Source organism: Piliocolobus tephrosceles, chromosome 8, assembly GCF_002776525.5.
Source record: "Piliocolobus tephrosceles isolate RC106 chromosome 8, ASM277652v3, whole genome shotgun sequence".
Lineage (NCBI taxonomy): Eukaryota > Metazoa > Chordata > Mammalia > Primates > Cercopithecidae > Piliocolobus > Piliocolobus tephrosceles.
Window position 1 is genome coordinate 2975228 of NC_045441.1, and position 19058 is coordinate 2994285.

Below are 19058 nucleotides of genomic sequence, written 5' to 3' on the forward strand. Positions count from 1 at the left end.
TGTCCCCTGCCCCGGGCGGCTGTCCCCTGCTGCAGGGCTGTGTGGTGCTCATTGCTGGGGGTCGGTCACCTACCACAGGTCAGCAGGCTGGGCCTCCGGGCACACTCCTCCCTCAAGGATGCCGCGCACGTCCCCGCCCTGGGTTTCAAGGGAACATCAGGTTGCAAGGCACATTCCTGAGCCACCCACGCCGGTGCCAGGCTCCCTCGCCCTCCATCTCTGTGTGGTTGACCTTGTTTCTCTTGTGGCACGGGGCACCTTCCAGGCTGGGTGGGAAGAGATGGGAACATGGCCACACGGGCTCCAAGCCTCATCCCAGCCAGAAACCTCAGAGGAGAGGAAGCCTCCCTCCCAGGCACTAAGCGTGGAACTCCGGGAAGCGCTGTGCTCAGCTGAGCCAGGGCTGTGGCGCCTCTCACCCTCTTCCTATGGTTAGGCAGCAGGAACCCAGCAGGTGGCCAGGCCTTGGTCCCGCACCTGTCCACAGGCACAGGGAAGAAGCCATTCCTTCAAGGAGAGATGGCTGCCAGGCAGGCTCAAGAAGACAAAAGAACCAAGCACTGTGCTGTGTGTGACCTGTGCCACACGTCTTCCTGGGCCATGGTGACCCGTGCCGCGTGTGTGCCTGGGCCATGGTGACCCGTGCTGCCTGTGACCTGTGCCACGCATGTGCCTGGGCCATGGTGACCCGTGCTGCGTGTGACCCATGCCGCGTGTCTTCCTGGGCCATGGTGACCCGTGCTGTCTGTGACCTGTGCCGCGCGTGTGCCTGGGCCATGGTGACCTGTGCTGCACGTGACCTGTGCTGCGCATGTGCCTGGGCCATGGTGACCTGTGCTGCGCATGTGCCTGGTCCATGGTGACCTGTGCTGCACATGTGCCTAGGCCATGGTGACCTGTGCTGTGTGTGTTCCTGCAGGGTGACTACGACCAGAGCAGGACTAAAGTGCTGCACATGAGCCTGAACCCCGCCAGTGTGGCCAGGCAGCGCCTGCGTGAGGACCACAGCCAGCTGCAGGCAGAGTGCGAGCGACTGCGAGGGCTTCTGCGTGCCATGGAGAGAGGAGGCACCGTCCCAACCGACCTTGAGGCTGCGGCCGCGAGTCTGCCATCATCCAAGGAGGTGGCAGGTAGGCACCCCCCGCCCCCGGCCCCCGTCATCTTCGAGCTTCCGTGAGTAGGTCCATCTGCGCGCCCTCGGGGCAGCCTCTGGCCATCGCCTGCTTGTCATCCCCAGAGGGTCTGTCCTCCCCTGTGGGCAGCCAGGCCTGGTGGTTGCTGGAGCAGAGCACCCCGGCCCTGTGTCCCCATGCACCTGCAGGGTTGTGCAAACAGGTGGAGCCGTCCAAGTTTGCAGACAGCAGTGGAGAAGCAAGGGGCTGAAATCTTAGGCCCTTAAACAAATTCATATCATTTGTCAGTTTATACACACCCCATTAATCACAAGTAAATCTAATCCTCTCCAAAAACAAGTCTGTCTCTCCAGCCTAAGTGCGCCTCACGGAGTCCAGAGAGCCTTTTGCAGCGAAGGCCTGCAGCGCTTCAGGGAACAGTAGGGCCTCCACGAGGGCCAGAGGGGCCTGCCCGCACCCTCCAGATCTAAGTGAGGCCTGCGGCCTTTGGCATGCCGGCCTATCCCCTGATGTGGTGAGGTGGTGCTGGGCTCTGCCCACGCTGAGCCTCGGAGGGTGCTGCCAGGGCTGTGTCCACTCTGCAGGGCGCCCTTGGAGGAGCAGGGCCAGGAGCCCAGAGTCACTGTGCAGTGCATACCCCCACGGAAGCTGTGGGGCTCAGGACACCCCTGCCCCCGTGTTGCTCTCTGCTGTTGGAGGGAACCAGGCACTGCCCCATGCTCCTGGTTCTAGGGGCATCTGGGGGAGGGTTCCTTGCCCAGCCCTTAGCAGCAGCCTGGAGCATGGCCTGGCATCCCCTCACTCCTGTGTCTGAGCCACCCGGCCATCAGCCCCCTCCCTTGGGGTTGCCCACGGGGTCATCTGTGGTAGGACCTGAAGGCTGCTGCTTTCTGGCCTTTGGCATCTTGCGTTGGTTTCAGACTCGCTCTTCATCCGATGATACCCTCTCCTATTTCTTCCCACCTACTAGCCATCACACCCTGTACTGTGGGAGAGCGTTTCCCGTGAGCGTGCAGGTGCAGAGGTTGTGTGGCGGTCACTTTTCCCCTTCCTGCAGCCCAGCACCGAGATGGATGTATCAGGAGTGGTTGCCCTCTGCAATCCTTTGTCGGGAGGGTCTTAGGTGAGGGCTTCCCTCCCTCTTCGTGCCACGCTCCCATAAGCCAAGCCTGCCCTGCATCTGGGCGCACCCTGCCAGCAGGTAGGGGCTTGGTGGCTGGCTCTTGGGTGGTCCGCCCTCCTGGAGTAGCACGGTGGGGATGGAGGACAACAGCCAGAAGGGGAGGCCTGTCTTGCCAGATCGAGGGGCGAGCTGATAGCAGTCGGGGGCTCCTTTCCAGCTCCCCACCCACACCAGGGCTGCTTCCGGTCTCCACTGTGGCTGTGAGGGCCTGAGCCCCCATGTCCCCAGCCTCGCTTATGGTTCAGCCGTGGCTCCCTCTCCCTGCTGCATTCTGCAGGTGTTATTGGCAAGTTTTGGAGCTGAGCATGCAGACTTGGAGCCGTGTTTATTGGTGGCACTGCACCCTGGGAGAGGATTTGGGAAGGGGCCTTCCGTTCCCTGCTGTCATGGGCCGGTGCCTTGGCTGTGCGCCCATTCGCTCATCTGTTTGTTTACCCGTCGTCTGGGTCCCTGGATCTCTCAGGTTCATTTGTCTGTTCCTTACCTGTCATCTGGGTCTCTGCTCAGTCTCGGGCTCGCTCATCTGTTTGTTTACCTGTTGTCTGGGTCTCTGTGCGTCTCGGGCACGCGTGTGGTCAGCATCTGGCTGTGACAGGTGTCCCAGGCCTTGGCTGATAGGGAGCGGGGGGTGTGGAGAGGCATGTCCAAGCTGACTGTGGAGAAGTCAGGGCCAGCATGGCCTGGAAGCAGAAAGGGGAGGATGAGCAGAGGCCTGGGATAGGCGGGGCTACACCACATCGCGCCGCCAGGAGGTGAGGATGGATCAGGTGTCCGGGCCCCAGTGGCTGATGCAGCTCGTGGCTGATGCAGCTCGTGGCTGTGCCCCCAAAAATCACAGTGATGGTGGAGTCTTCTGTTTTATGTAAGGTCTAACCCCACAGAGGGAGAGGATACAGAGGCAGACTTTTGGAATCTGGAATGGGCGGGTGAGCACTGAGAGGACTGAGTAGAGTCGGGAAACTGGAATCTAAGCTGGCGGTGGGTGGAGCTGAGAACTTGCCTGAGTTACACCTCAAAACTCCAACGCAGCCCAGGAACTGGCTGCAAGTGGCATTAGGGGAGGAATGCCGCTGACTGAAACACAGTGGATCTGGAGGCTTGAATGCTGAATTATGAGACAGGTCCTCAGGATCATCTGTCCATCTGTGTGCCCTGGGCAGTTGGCCTCTCCCCAGGAAAGATGAAAACTCCAAAGCAAGCCAGCAGTTTATTCTTGGAGCAGTGATCCTTAAAGTGCAGTCCCCAGGCTGGCCGCAGACTCCCCGGGAGCCTCTTAGAAATGTGGATTCTCGGGGGAGGTTCCAAGATGGCCGAATAGGAACAACTCCAGTCTACAGCTCCCAGTGTGAGCAACACAGAAGACAGTGATTTCTGCATTTCCAACTGAGCTTTGAAGAGGGTAGTGGTTCTCCCAGCACAGAGTTTGAGATCTGAGAACAGCAGACTGCCTCCTCAGGTGGGTCCCTGACTCGAGTAGCCTAACTGGGAGGCACCTCCCAAATGGGGCCGACTGACACCTCATACGTCCGGCTGTCCTTCTTAGATGAAGCTTCCAGAGGAAGGATTAGGCAGCAACATTTGCTGTTCTGCAGTATTTGCGGTTCTGCAGCCTCCACTGGTGATACCCAGGCAAACAGGGTCTGGAGTAGACCTCCAGCAAACTCTAACAGACCTGCAGCTGAGGGTCCTGACTGTTAGAAGGAAAACTGACAAACAGAAAGGACATCCACACCAAAACCCCTTCTGTACATCACCATCATCAGAGACCAAAGGTGGATAAACCACAAAGATGGGGAGAAACCAGAGAAGAAAAGCTGAAAATTCTAAAAATCAGAGCGACTCTTCTCCTCTAAAGGAACGCAGCTCCTTGCCAGCAACAGAACAAAGCTGGATGGAGAATGACTTTGATGAGTTGAGAGAAGAAGGCTTCAGAAGATCGGTAATAACAGACTTCTCCGAGCTAAAGGAGCATGTTTGAACCCATCACAAAGAACCCAAAAACCTTGAAAAAAGATTGGATGAATGGCTAACTAGAATAAACAGCATAGAGAAGACCTTAAATGACCTGATGCAGCTGAAAACCATGACACAAGAACTATGTGACGCATGCCCAAGCTTCAGTAGCCAATTCGATCAACTGGAAGAAACAGTATCAGTGATTAAAAATCAAATGAATGAAATGAAGCGAGAAGAGAAGTTTAGAGAAAAAAGAGTAAAAAGAAATGAACTAAGTCTCCAAGAAATATGGGACTATGTGAAAAGACCAAATCTACGTCTGATTGGTGTACCTGAAAGTGACAGGGTGAATGGAACCAAGTTGGAAAACACTCTTCAGGATATTATCCAGGAGAACTTCCCCAACCTAGCAAGGCAGGCCAACATTCAAATTCAGGAAATACAGACAACACCACAAAGATACTCCTCAAGAAGAGCAACTCCAAGACACATAATTGTTAGATTCACCAAAGTTGAAATGAAGGAAAAAATATTAAGGGCAGCCAGAGAGAAAGGTCCGGTTACCCACAAAGGGAAGCCCATCAGACTAACAGCTGATCTCTTGGCAGAAGCTCTACAAGCCAGAAGAGAGTGGGGACCGATATTCAACATTCTTAAAAGAATTTTCAACCCAGAATTTCATATCCAGCCAAACTAAGCTTCCTAAGTGAAGGAGAAATAAAATCCTTTACAGACAAGCAAACGCTGAGAGATTTTGTCACCACCAGGCTTGCCTTACAAGAGCTCCTGAAGGAAGCACTAAACATGGAAAGGAACAACTGGTACCAGCCACTGCAAAAACATGCCAAATTGTAAAGACTATCAATGCTAGAAAGAAACTGCATCAACTAATGAGCAAAATAACTAGCTAACATCATAATGACAGGATCAAATTCACACATAACTATTAACCTTAAACATAAATGGGCTAAATGCTCCAATTAAAAGACACAGACTGGCAAATTGGATAGAGTCAAGACCCATCAGTTTGCTGTATTCAGGAGACCCATCTCACATGCAGAAACACACATTGGCTCAAAATAAAGGGATGGAGGAAGATCTACCAAGCAAATGGACAATAAAAAAAAAAAAAAAGCAGGAGTTGCAATCCTAGTCTCTGATAAAACAGACTTTAAACCAACAAAGATCAGAAGAGACAAAGGAGGCCATTACATAATGGTAAAGGGATCAATTCAACAAGAAGAGCTAACTGTCCTAAATACATATGCACCCAATACAGGAGCACCCGGATTCATAAAGCAACTCCTTAGAGACCTACAAAGAGACATAAACTCCCACACAATAGTAATAGGAGATTTTAACACCCCATTGTCAGCATTAGACGGATCAACAACACAGAAGGTTAACAAGGATATCCAGAACTTGAACTCAGCTCTGCACCAAGTGAACCTAATAGACGTCTACAGAACTCTCCACCCCAGTGAACAGAATATACATTCTTCTCAGCACCACATTTCACTTACTCCGAAATTGACCACATAGTTGGAAGTAAAGCGCTCCTCAGCAAATGTAAAAGAACAGAAATTTTAACAAACTGTCTCTCAGACCACAGGGTGATCAAACTAAACTCAGGATTAAGAAGTTCACTCGAAACCACTCAACTACATGGAAACTGAACAACCTACTCCTGAATGACTACTGGGTACTTAATGAAATGAAGGCAGAAATAAAGATGTTCTTTGAAACCAAGGAAAACAAAGATACAACATACCACAATCTCTGGGACACATTTAAAGCAGTGTGTAGAGGGAAATTTATAGCACTAAATGCCCACAAGAGAAAGCAAGAAAGATCTAAAATTGACACCCTAACATCACAATTAAAAGAAGTAGAGAAGCAAGAGCAAACACATTCAAAAGCTAGCAGAAGGCAAGAAATAACTAAGATCAGAGCAGAATTGAAGGAGATAGAGACAGAAAATACCCTTCAAAAAATCAATGAATCCAGGAGCTGGTTTTTTGAAAAGATAACAAAATTGATAGACTACTAGCAAGACTAATAAAGAAGAAAAGAGAGAAGAATCAAATAGACGCAATAAAAAATGATAAAGGGGTTATCACCACCGATCCCACAGAGATAGAAACTACCATCAGAGAATTCTATAAACCCCTCTATGCAAATAAAATCTAGAAGAAATGGATAAATTCGTGGACACATACACCCTTCCAAGAGTAAACCAGGAAAAAGTTGAATCTATGAATAGACCAATAACAGGCTCTGAAATTGAGGCAATAATTAAGGGCCTACCAACCAAAAAAAGTCCAGGACCAGACCAATTCACAGCCGAATTCTACCAGAAGTACAAGGAGGAGCTGGTACCATTCCTTCTGAAACTATTCCAATCAATAGAAAAAGAGGGAATCCTACCTAACTCATTTTATGAGGCCAGCATCATCCTGATACCAAAAGCCTGGCAGAGACACAACAAAGAGAATTTTAGACCAATATCCCTGATAAACATTGATGCAAAAATTCTCAGTAAAATACTGGCAAACCGAATCCAGCAGCACATCCAAAAGCTTGCGCACCATGATTGAGTGGGCTTCATCCCTGGGATGCAAGGCTGGTTCAACATACGCAAATCAATAAATGTAATCCATCATATAGACAACCAAAGACAAAAACCACATGATCATCTGAATAGATGCAGAAAAAGCCTTCTTCCAAAATTCAACAGCCCTTCATGCTAAAAACTTTCAATAAGTTAGGTATTGATGGGATGTATCTCAAAATAGTAAGAGCTATTTATGACAGACCCACAGCCAATATCATACTGAATGAGCAAAAACTGGAAGCATTCCCTTTGAAAACTGGCACAAGACAGGGATGCCCTCTCTCACCACTCCTATTCAACATAGTGTTGGAAGTTCTGGCCAGGGCAATCAGGCAGGAGAAAGAAATAAAGGGTATTCAATTAGGAAAAGAGGAAGTCAAATTGTCTGTTTGCAGATGACATCATGGTATATTTCGAAAACCTCATTATCTCAGTCCAAAATCTCCTTAAGCTGATAAGCAACTTCAGCAAAGTCTCAGGATACAAAATCAGTGTGCAAAAATCACAACCATTCCTATACACCAATAACAGACAAACAGAGAGCCAAATCATGAGTGAACTCCCATTCACAGTTGCTTCAAAGAGAATAAAATACCTAGGAATCCAACTTACAAAGAATGTGAAGGACCTCTTCAAGGAGAACTACAAACCACTGCTCAACAAAATAAAAGAGGACACAAACAAATGGAAGAGCATTCCATGCTCATGGATAGGAAGAATCAATATCGTGAAAATGGCCATACTGCCCAAGGTAATTTATCGATTCAACGCCATTCCCATCAACCTACCAATGACTTTCTTCACAGAATTGGAGAAAACTACTTCAAAGTTCATATGGAACCAAAAAAGAGCCCACGTTGCCAAGGCAATCCTAAACCAAAAGGACAAAGCTGGAGGTGGCATGCTACCTGACTCCAAACTATACTACAAGGCTACAGAAACCAAAACAGCATGGTACTGGTACCAAAACAGAGATATAGACAGTGGAACAGAATAGAACCCTCAGAAATAATACCACACATCTACAACCATCTGATCTTTGACAAACCTGACAAAAACAAGAAATGGGGAAAGGATTTCCTATTTAATAATTGGTGCTGGGAAAACTGGCTAGCCATATGTAGAAAGCTGAAACTGGATCCCTTCCTTACACCTTATATAAAAATTAATTCAAGAAGTATTGAAGACTTAAATGTCAGACCTAAAACCATAAAAATCCTAGAAGAAAACCTAGGCAATATCATTCAGGACATAGGCATGGGCAAGGACTTCATGTCCAAAAGCAACAGCAACAAAAGCCAAAATCGAGAAATGAGATCTAATTAAAGAGCTTCTGCACAGCAAAAGAAACTACCATCAGAGTGAACAGGCAGCCTACAGAATGGGAGAAAATTTTTTCAATCTACCCATCTGTCAAAGGGCTAATATCCACAATCTACAAAGAACTTAAACAAATTTACCAGAAAAAAATCAACCCCATCAAAAAGTGGGCGAAGGATATAAACAGACACTTCTCAACAGAAGACATTTATGCAGCCAACAGACACATGAAAAAATGCTCATTGTCACTGGCCATCAGAAATGCAAATCAAAACCACAATAAGATACCATCTCACACCAGTTAGAATGGCAGTCATTAAAAAGTCAGGAATCAACAGGTGCTGGAGAGGGTGTGGAGAAATAGAAACACTTTTACACTGTTGGTGGGACTGTAAACTAGTTCAACCATTGTGGAAGACAGTGTGGCAATTCCTGAAGGATCTAGAACTGGAAATACCATTGGATCCAGCCATCCCATTACTGGGTATATACCCAAAGGATTATAAATTATGCTGCTATAAAGATACATGCATACGTATGTTTATTGCGGCACTATTCACAATAGCAAAGACTTGGAACCAACCCAAATGTCCATCACTGATAGACTGAATTAAGAAAATGTGGCACATATACACCATGGAATACTATGCAACCATAAAAAGGGATGAGTTCATGTCCTTTGTTTTTTTGTTTTTTTTTTTTTGTTTTTTTGTTTTTGTTTTTTTTTTGAGGCGGAGTCTCGCTCTGTCGCCCGGACTGGAGTGCAGTGGCCGGATCTCAGCTCACTGCAAGCTCCGCCTCCCGGGTTTACGCCATTCTCCTGCCTCAGCCTCCGGAGTAGCTGGGACTACAGGCGCCCGCCACCTCGCCCGGCTAGTTTTTGTATTTTTAGTAGAGACGGGGTTTCACCGTGTTAGCCAGGATGGTCTTGATCTCCTGACCTCGTGATCCGCCCGTCTCGGCCTCCCAAAGTGCTGGGATTACAGGCTTGAGCCACCGCGCCCGGCGAGTTCATGTCCTTTGTATGGACATGGATGAAGCTGGCAACCGTAATTCTGAGCAAACTATTGCAAGGACAGAAAACCAAACACCGCATATTCTCACTCATAGGTGGGAATTGAACAATGAGATCACTTGGACACAGGAAGGGGAACGGGAACGTCACACACCAGGGCCTGTCGTGGGGTGGGGGGAGGGGGGAAGGATAGCATTAGGAGATATACCTAATGCAAATGACGAGTTAATGGGTGCAGCACACCAACATGGCACATGTATACATGTGTAACAAACCTGCACATTGTGCACATGTACCCTAGAACTTAAAGTATGATAAAAAAAAAAAATTAAATTAAAAAAAGGAAGAAATGTGGATTCTTGGTTCTCATGTCAGACTTGCTCGACCGGAGGCCTGGGGGTGGCCGGCAGTCTGCAGACCACGCAGTTGCTCAGTGAGTTTGCGGATTGCCGCTCTGGAGAAGGTGGGCGAGGTCCCAGGACAGGCCCGAGTCAGGACAACAGGCCTGAACTGAGCCCGGACTGACAGATGCAGGTGTGAGCCCGGACCACACGCCCCTGCCACGTGCCCTGCAGAACATGGGCAGCAGGTGTGACCCTGTAGGCCATGATAGAAAGACCTCCCTGAGGATCTGAGTGGCCCAGAAGCACCTGGCTTTGGCAGTTCCCCAGCTCAGCGGCACCCATGGATCGCTCCCTGGGGAACACCATGGCGGGGGGCTGCACGCTCCTCCCCGGAGCATCCCTGGGCCCCTAGTGCCCTCCCCTCATGAGGAGCCGATACCCAGGGATTGTCAGACGGCCGAAAGGAAAGGACAGGAAACGAGCAGGGGAAACAGAGCAAAGCGAACTGCAGAGAAGCACAGCGTCCGCGGGGGAGGGAACCCACCGTCCCAGCGAAGAAAACCTCCGAAAACTGTCTGCTGGATTTCCTCAGAGAGAAGACAGGGCTTCGGCAACCAAACAACAGGGCAGCTTCACACACGCCAAGAGAAAGCAGTGACTAGTGGGAAGGTAAAAATAGGGAACAGGGAATGGAAATCTAAGTAGAAGATTTGTACGATAACGTTGAGAAAGTCTGTCTGAAAGCAAAGACAATGAGATGGAAAACAGAAGAAGAAAGGTAAGAACATTAGAGGCACTGCCCATCTGAACGACAGGAACGTGGAAGGAGGGAATGGAAAAACAGCAGATGATACGGAACTGCCTCAAGGACGTCTCGCTGAAGGAAGGACGCGGCTGCCTGCCTCCCGGGAGAGGCTCAGACCAGGCTGTCTGTGGACGGAGGTAGACCCACACAGTGTATGGCAGCGTGAAGACTCAGGACACAGGACAAAAGGAAGACCCTGAGAACTTCAGAGAAGAAACACGGAGGTCGCTTGTTGAAGGATCCAGAATCAGTCATCTAGCATTTCCAAGGAGTAGCACCTCCAAGTTTCTAGCAGAGTGACCTGCATCTCAGGATCTCGTAGCCCCCCAGCCCCACATCAGGTCTGAAGGAAGAAGTACGTGCATCTGCAGGGTTCAAGGTCTTAAAAACTTGACTGCTCACACGCTGTCTCAGTAAGCTGGCAGAGGATGTGCTCCTGAGGGATGAGGGAGTAAACCAGGAAAGAGGGTGGCTGTGGCAAGCAGAGCAGACCACGGGAGCTTCCGCCGCGGGAGCAGAGGAGGAAGCCCTCAGGCCTGGGGAGCAGCTGGCAGGGGCTGGAACAGGCCAGAAGTTCTGGGATATAGAGCAGAGAAGGAAGCCCCCGGGCCTGGGGAGCCTCCAGCGAGGGCTAGAACCCACCAGAGGTTCCGGGAAAGAACCTGGTGCATTGGGTGTCGTGATGTGGACCGGAGCTTTCCACACGTGTGTGCCAGGCATAGGCTTCCATGGACGTTGGTGCCCGGGTCCCTGTGTCGCTCTTTGGCAACCTCCTTTCCTGCATGCCACAGACATTTCTCAGGTTTAGGTTTGCCACCCCACAAAAAGACTGGGAAGCACCTGCGTAGACAGCCGGCAGAGGGACAACTGATGAGCCACGAGCGCCTAGAAAGCTGAGTGCGTGGGAAGCAGGACGATCGCTGGCTCCCGGGGCCGCAGAGTTGCGCGAGAAGCGGCAGTGTCCGTGTGCTCCGAGCTGGCCCTGAGCAGCTTCACACAGTCATAAGGGAGCTGAGACCTGATCTCATATCTTACAGCCCTGAGCCTCATATTAAGAAAGGGGACAGGGGCCAGGTGTGGTGGCTCACGCCTGTAATCACAGCACTTTGGGAGGCTGTGGCGGGTGGATCATGAGGTCAGGAGATCGAGACCATCCTGGCTAACATGGTGAAACCCCCGTCTCTACTAAAAATACAAAAAAAATTAGCTGGGCGTGGTGGCGGGCGCCTGTAGTCCCAGCTGTTCAGGAGGCTGAGGCAGGAGAATGGTGTAAACCTGGGAGGCGGAGCTTGCAGTGAGCCAAGATCACGCCACTGCACTCCAGCCTGGGCGACAGAGCGAGACTCTCAAAAAAGAAGGGGGACATGGAGGAGGGAGACACGTGTTGCAGGGCAGGAGGGAGGGAGAGCTGAAGCCTCACTGTCTCTCGGGAAGTCAGCAGGAGGCCCGAGTTCTTAAGTCCAGAAGGAGCCACAGAATGTGTGTTCCAGAGAAATGTAGTTAATGCCGACATGATCGGCTGAGAGGTGAACACGGTGGTCTCTGGAGGGAACGGAAGGAAACGAGAAGTGTGGAGACCGCTGTTCCCTGACACACCCCACAGAATTCCTGGGCTCTTAACTCATGTGCGTGTAAATCTCAAATTAAAAAGAGAAAAGTCCAGGTCACACCTCTTGCTGCCAGAGAGGGCCGTCCCCTCGCCGTTCTCCAGATGAGGAGCAGGGGTGTGCCCGCGGCGTCAGCAGACCCTTGACATGGACCCCATGGCGCGCCCTTGCTCCTGTGACCGTGGGTGGGGTGAGGAGTTGGGGGTGTTCCCGCTGCATCCTCAGACCCTTGACATGGACCCCACGGCGCACCTTTTGTCCTGTGACTGTGGGTGGGGTGAAGAGTTGGGGGTGTTTCCGCTGCATCAGCAGACCCCTGATATGGGCCCTACAACGTGCCCTCACTCCTGTGACCATGGGTGTGGTGAGGAGTTGGGGGTGTTCCCACGGTGTCAGCAAACCCTTGACATGGACCCCACGATGCACCCTTGCTCCTGTGACCGTGGGTGGGTTGCCTGCACAGTCCCTGCAAGGGGTGGGGTGGCAGGTCTGAGCCTGAGACAGAGACGGATGCTCTTCCCCTGCCTGGCTGGCCCTGAGCATGGGTTAGGGGTGGGTCTCCGGGGTTAGGAGAGAGCAGGGTAAGTTGTGAGGGCTTCAGGCCAGCTGGTCTGCAGATGGCAGGCCTGTCACTGGCTAAGGGAGAGCTGGGTGGCCTGAGACAGCGCCTAGTGACCCAGCAGGGGGCCAGTCCCAGGGGAGTCCCCTCACACCCTGATCAGCCGGCATCTCAGGGGTCAGCAGATGGCTCTTTCTGCTCTGGGGAATCAGGGTCCCCAGGGAACAAGGTGAGGGGACGTGACGGTGGGAGGAGGCAAGGGGGCGCATAACAGTGGAGTAGACAAGGGGACGCAGCAGTGAGTCGGGGCGAGCGGACTTGGTGGGGGGACGGGGCGGGGGGGGGCGGGGGGGGGGGGCGGGGGGAGGGGGGGAGGGGGTGTGGCGGTGGGGTAGATGAGGGGATGCAGCAGTAGCAGTGAGGCAGGGCGAGCGGACGTGGTGGGGGGACAGGGCAAGGAGACGTGGTGGGGGATGGGGTGAGCGGATGTGGGGGGGGGATGGGGTGAGCGGACGTGGCAGTGAGGCTGCAGGGTCAAGAGCTCCCTTTCCTGTTTGCCCCAGGGCTGTGTCTGGTGTGGGCCGCAGACCTCTGGCCAGAGAGGACACAGAAACACACACAGGCCCCTGCCCTCAGGGATCTGAGTCACTGCTCAGAAGGTCAGGCAGGAAAACCCTTGTGGTTTTCCTGGTTTTTCTGACAAGGCAGTCACTAAACAACTCTTGCCATCGGCACGGGCCCTTGACTGATAGGAGCCCCAAACTCCAGCCTCCCATGCTGGCTCTGGCTCCTCACTCAGCCCCCCTGCCGCGTCCAGGCTGGGCCAGGGAGATTGTTAATTGCAGCTTAATCAGGTAGTGCATTAATATTAAAATAATCTAATCTTATCAGAGCAGCACGTTGAAGGTGATCGAATTTGTCACTGCCTGTGTGGGCACAGCTGATCCTAGAGGTGTCTCTGAGGAGGAGGGAGGCAGGGGAGGGACGGCAGAATGGAGGAGTGAGGAAGGGGGAGCAGAGATACCAGGGAGGAGAAGGGAGGAGGCGGAAGAAGAGAGCGGAGGCCCGGGAGGGGAAGATGGTTGGCCGCCGAGTCCTTCCGCCTGGAGCCCACCTGCTCTGCCCCAGGGAGGAGGGTGCCCTCGGGGGGAGGCCTGGTTTGGTGTCCCTGCCTGGGCTGAGGACGGGAACAGTGACTGCCTTTCTGTTTCGTCCTGTGCACTGCTTCTCTCTGTATCGGCGCATGTCCTCTGCAGTCTCAGGACTCGCACTGCTCCTGCTTGGCTGGCACTGACCCCAGAGGTGGCCTCAGTGAGGTGCCCTAATGGCCGCTCCATGGACCACCATGACAGGCACTGTGGGGAGCTGCCCATTGGCCTGGCAGTGCCAAGCCAGCTGTGCCCTCCCGTGGCCAGAAATCAGTGCCCAGCTGTCACGTGGCACAGGCTTGTGTTTATGTCACGCCCCCACCCCGTGCTACCTGGGCGGGGCCACCACCTGCCCACGCCTCTGTTTGCTCAGTACAAACACCGTGCGATGCCGACAGCCAAGCGGTTCAAATGGGATGGGGGTACAGGGGCTTCAACCCCGTTTGGTGATTAGTGGGAGTTGGAGAAGGGCTGGCATCTGAGGTGCAGGACCATGCCTCTGTGGCCCAGTCCTGTGCCAAGCCAAGATCCTCTGGCTGGGTCCTGCTGTGTAGGGACCGGCGGGTCGTGGGGAGCAGTGTCAGGCGTGGCTGGAGTTCCGTCGTGGGCTCCTCTAGGGACTGGCGGGTCATGGGGAGCAGCATCAGGCGGGGCAGGTGTTCTGTCACAGACTCCGCCTGTCGTGCTGGAGACAGAGAAGTGATGTGATGGTAGCCAAGGCCCCAGGCACGAGCTGGTGGCTCTCCACTGCCTGGAGAAGTCACTGCCCCCACATGCTGCTTGGTGCTCCCCATTTTTTAGTTGGATTGTTAGTATTGAGTTTGAGGTGAATCCAAGTTGAATACACAACCGATAAATATCTTCTCGCCTCCCATGACCAGTCTTTTCATTTTCTGACAGTGTGTTCCTCACAGCGAATGCTTTTCATTTGGGTGCATACTAATGACCAATGTTTCTTTTATAGGGGTCAGATCCAGGAACTCTGCATAACTCCAGGCCAAAAATATTTTTTCATGTTTTCTACTAAAAGGTTTTAAGTTCACATGTAAATCTGCGACCCACTTTGAGTTAGTTTTTACCCATGGTATGAGCTTGAGGTCAAGGTACTTTCATCTTTTTTGTTTTCATGTGGATGTCCAATTGTGCCATTATTATTGAACTGACTGTCCTACCACCGTCGAATTGTGTCTGCACCTTTGTCCACAACCAGTTGGCCATGCGTCATGGGGGTCTGTTTCTATACCTTCTCTTCTGTTCCCTTGATCTAAGCGTCTGTCCCTTTGCTGTTAATACCACCCCACTGTATTGATTGCCGTAGCTTCATAGTAAGTCTTGAAATCAGCAGCGCAGTCCCCTACTTTATGCACAAGATTTAGATTCAGCTTGTCTTTACCTGCAAATCGCCTGCTCAGATTTTTGTAGGAATTACTAAATCGGCCACTCAGTCTGGGGAGCATCTGCATCGTGGTTGCAGTGAGTCTCCGTACACGAGCACAGTGTGTCCCTCCATTTATTTACGTTCTTCCTGATTTTCTTTCATCCACGTTTTGTGATTTTCACCGCACCCACCCACCCCCTTTTTGTTGGAAATACACATGGTTTTGTTGGTTTTATTGTTAGTGTTTGGAGCTATGTCATTGTTTGCAGGCTTGTTTTATGGTTCCTTTTGTTTTATTGTTCCATTTGTTCAGTGCGTGTGTATAGAAGTATGACAGATGTTTGTGCTGGCTTCACAACCCATGACCTTGCTAAACTCACTTCTTAGATCTGGGTTAGTTGCTGTTTTGATTTTGTTTTCTAATCCTTTGCAGTCATAGCATCTGTGAATAGGGACAGTTTTGCTTGTTTGGTTAAGATCTCATTTGTCTTCTATTTCGTTTTCTTGCAGTATTGCGCCGTCTAGGACCTTAGGACGGTGCTGAGTAGGAGATGGGGAACAGACATCCTGGCGTTTCTCCTCACCTTGGGGGGAGAGCAGTCGGTCCTCCTCCGTGAAGCGTGCTGCTAGCTGCAGTTTATTTGTGGTTTTTCCTTATCAAGCTGAAAACGCTCATTCTATTCTCAGTTTGCTGAGAGTGTTTATCATGTAGAATGTTGGCGTCTGTCAGATGCTTTTCCTGTATCAATTGATGGGATCATATGTTTTTTCTCCCTTAGACCGTTAGTGCGGTTGACAGTGTGTCATCGTGATTTTTTGGGGAAGTTTCCAACGTTGAACCAACTCTGCATTCCTCGAATAAGCCCCCCTCGGTTATGGCATAGTATTTTTACAATGTTGCTGAATTCATCTTGCTTACATGTTGCTGAATTCATCTTGCTGACGTCGTCAGTCGTCTTTGCGTCTGTGTTCATATTCGTCTGTCTCTTTCCTGTACTGCCCTTGTTGGGTTGTGGTACAGATGTAATGAGTGAAGTGAATTGGAAAGTGTCCCCCTTTTATGTCCTGGAGGAGATGATGTGGAATTGGTGTTACTTTTTTTGTAAACGTTTTGTAGAATTTGCAGGTGGAACCATCTGGGCCTAGGGATTGTGGAAGTGGCAGGTTGGAATCGTTACCGGAGTAGTGAGTTCTCTCATCTCAGCTGAATTTTGGTAGATTGTAGGTTTTGGGGGTTTTTTTGTTGTGAGGAACTGGTGCATTATATCCAAGTGGTCAAATGTATGAGCAGTGAATTGTCTGTGCTCTTGCCTCCCTGAATTTATCGTGCCTGCTAGGTTCGTAGCAGTCCTCCCTCCTTCCTTCCTGATACTGGTAGTTTAGGTGGTTTATTTTTGTTTGTTTGTTTTTTGTCTGTTAGCCTTGCTGGAGATTTACAAATTTCACCGATCTCTTTAGAGACCTAGCTTTTGGTTTCATTGATATTTTGCTGTTGTTCCATTTTCAATTTTATTGATTTTTGTTTTGTATTTCCTTCCTTCTGCCTGCTTTAGTTTTAATTTGCTCTCCTTTTTTTCTGGCTTCTTCAAGTGGAAGATTAGATTGCATACTTGAGATCTTCTCTGTTTTCCACTGTAAGCGTGTCATGTTAGAAATTTTCATCTGAGTGCTGCATTAGCTGCCTTTCACACATTTTGATGTGTTGTATTTTTATGTATGTTCAGTTCAAAATATTTTCAAATTTCCATTAAGATGTACCCCAGTTGGAACGTGGCCTCCAAAGTCCACGTGTGGGAAACTTCATCGTGGCCTGATGGTGTTGGGAGGTGGGGCCTCATGGGAGGCACTTAGGTCACGTGGGCTCCACCTGCGTGAATGGATTCGTGCCATTATAAAAGGGGCTTCCGTTAGTTGACTCTGTATCTGCCTTTCTGCCTTCTACCACGTGATGATGCCTCAGGAATGCCTTTGCCAGAAGCTGGTTCCTTGATCTCGGACTTGCCAGCCACGAGAACTGTGAGCCTGTAAACTTCGGGTCATTGTAAATTAGTCTCAGGTATTCCATAATGATGCCGCAGATAGACCCAGATGCCTGCTGTGATCTGTACATATTTAGAAGGATGCTTTTTAATTTCAAAGTGTCTTTCCCTGATTTTCTGGGTAATTTCTGTTCCTGATTTAATTTCATTATGTTGAGGGAACCTATTTTCTGCGATTCACTTTCTTTCTAATTTAAAGTTTATTTGGCAGCTGATAATTTGATAGCAACCTTAAAACTTTCCATGTGCACCTGATAGGTATGTGTATTCTGCCAATAAATAGATATATTTAGGCCATTTATAGTTAATGTAATTTTTTAGGCATTTGGATTTAGGTCCATTTTATGATACTTTTCTGTTGGTCCTCCCTTTTTTAATTCCCATTTTCTCTTTCCTACCTATTTCAGATTATTTGGCCTTTTTTAGTAGTCCATTTTGATGTATCTATGTCTTTATTATATCTATTCATATACTTTTAAAGTGGTTTTTCTGTGGATGGCAATGTGCAAGCTTAACATTTCACAGTGCACTTATAATTAATATTTTATCACTTCAGGTGGAAACGGCAGGATCTCACCACCATGTAGGCTTCTCACTGCCTCCGTTTATGTTGTAGTAGTCATGTATTTACTCTCTAAATGTTGAAAACCCCACCAAGAAATATTACAATTCTTACTCTTAACTGTCATGCCTATTTTAAAAAACATAAGAGGCAAAAAGTAGTGTATGGGTTTGCCTGGATAAAAAAAATGCTCTTCCTTCTTTCCTGATGTTCCCAGGTTCCCCTGGGATCATTTCCGGTTTGGCAGGGCTTCCTTAGAATAGGTTCTCTTAGTGTTCACTCGCCCAGCAGTGTCCTCACCCTACCTCATTACTGAAGGATACCATTGCTGGATATGGGGTTCTGGGAGAATGGTTCTTGTCTCCCAGCACTGTAAAAATCAACAGTTTCCCCGTCTTCTGTCCTCTGTGGTTTCTGATGAGCGATCTGCAGTCACTCAGAGAATCTCCCCTTTCCCCTCCGTGTAGACAAGAGGCTTTCAGACACTCCAAGCGTGATGACGTTTTAACATAAAGGATGGGAAGGAATCCATGTGCACGCATTGTCTGCTGGGTTCCAGCGTGTGTAGGTGTGATGCCCGCCACCCTGCCGCGAGAGGGACTCATGCGGTGGTGTGCGTTCTGCACCGAGCTTAGCGGTACGGCATCATCTCTAAGATACTGTGAAACGTTAAGTGTGTGTTTTCCAATCACTTACTTCTGGGAGCGTCTTTAAAGTCTCCCTCGATAATTCCAGCATCTCCGTCATCTCGGGCTTGGCGCCTGTTGGTCGTGTTTTTCCTGGCAGGTTTGTGTTTTCCCAGTTCTTTTCATGCTGCTTAATTTTAGATTGCATTCTGGATGCTTTGAATATCCTGAGATTCTAGGTCTTTCTTAAGTTCTGTGGAGAATGTAAATTTCTGTTGGTTTCAGCATTTCCTGATGGCAGTTCCATTTCAAGGTCTCTGCCGAGTTTCCCAGGCCATCGGACCTTGTACCCTCACAGCCCTGGCTGGGTAGTGGCATGGTCTAGCTCACAGTCCAACTCTCACACCCATGGTGCTGATTAGGGTCAGAGCCTTATGCCCAGCTTAGAGAGCACCTTCCGGAGCCCCTCTGAGCACTCCGCACTTCCCAGGTGACCCAGGGGTCCCTTCAGTGCCCTCTGGCCACAGAGCCAGGCAAGGCTTGCCCACTGTGCTGTGCAGTCAGTCCCACGGCCACAGCCACCTTCACGGCCAACGCCAGCCACAATCCAGAGAGGAACAGGGCAGGAGGTGCTCCACACACCCTGTCCGGAGGGACGGGCCCACTCTAGGGCTCTAGGCATCTGTCCAGTTGTGGCTGTGCCTCCGCAGGATTCCCCGGGAGCCAGGGCAGAAGAGTGCGGGATTCCCCGGGTGCCAGGGCAGAAGAG

General features: G+C 50.4%; 1 protein-coding gene across 16 annotated transcripts in view; it reads left to right on the forward strand.

Annotated features, from left to right (window-relative positions):
• Positions 1-19058, forward strand: part of MAD1L1 (mitotic arrest deficient 1 like 1) — a 416677-nt gene that overhangs the window by 294995 nt on the left and 102624 nt on the right. For all 16 annotated transcript variants that reach the window (XM_026447217.1, XM_026447216.1, XM_026447218.1 and 13 more), the window contains one exon: positions 920-1130. In XM_026447217.1, coding sequence (XP_026303002.1) covers positions 920-1130 — 211 coding nt within the window. The remainder of the gene's footprint in view (positions 1-919; positions 1131-19058) is intronic.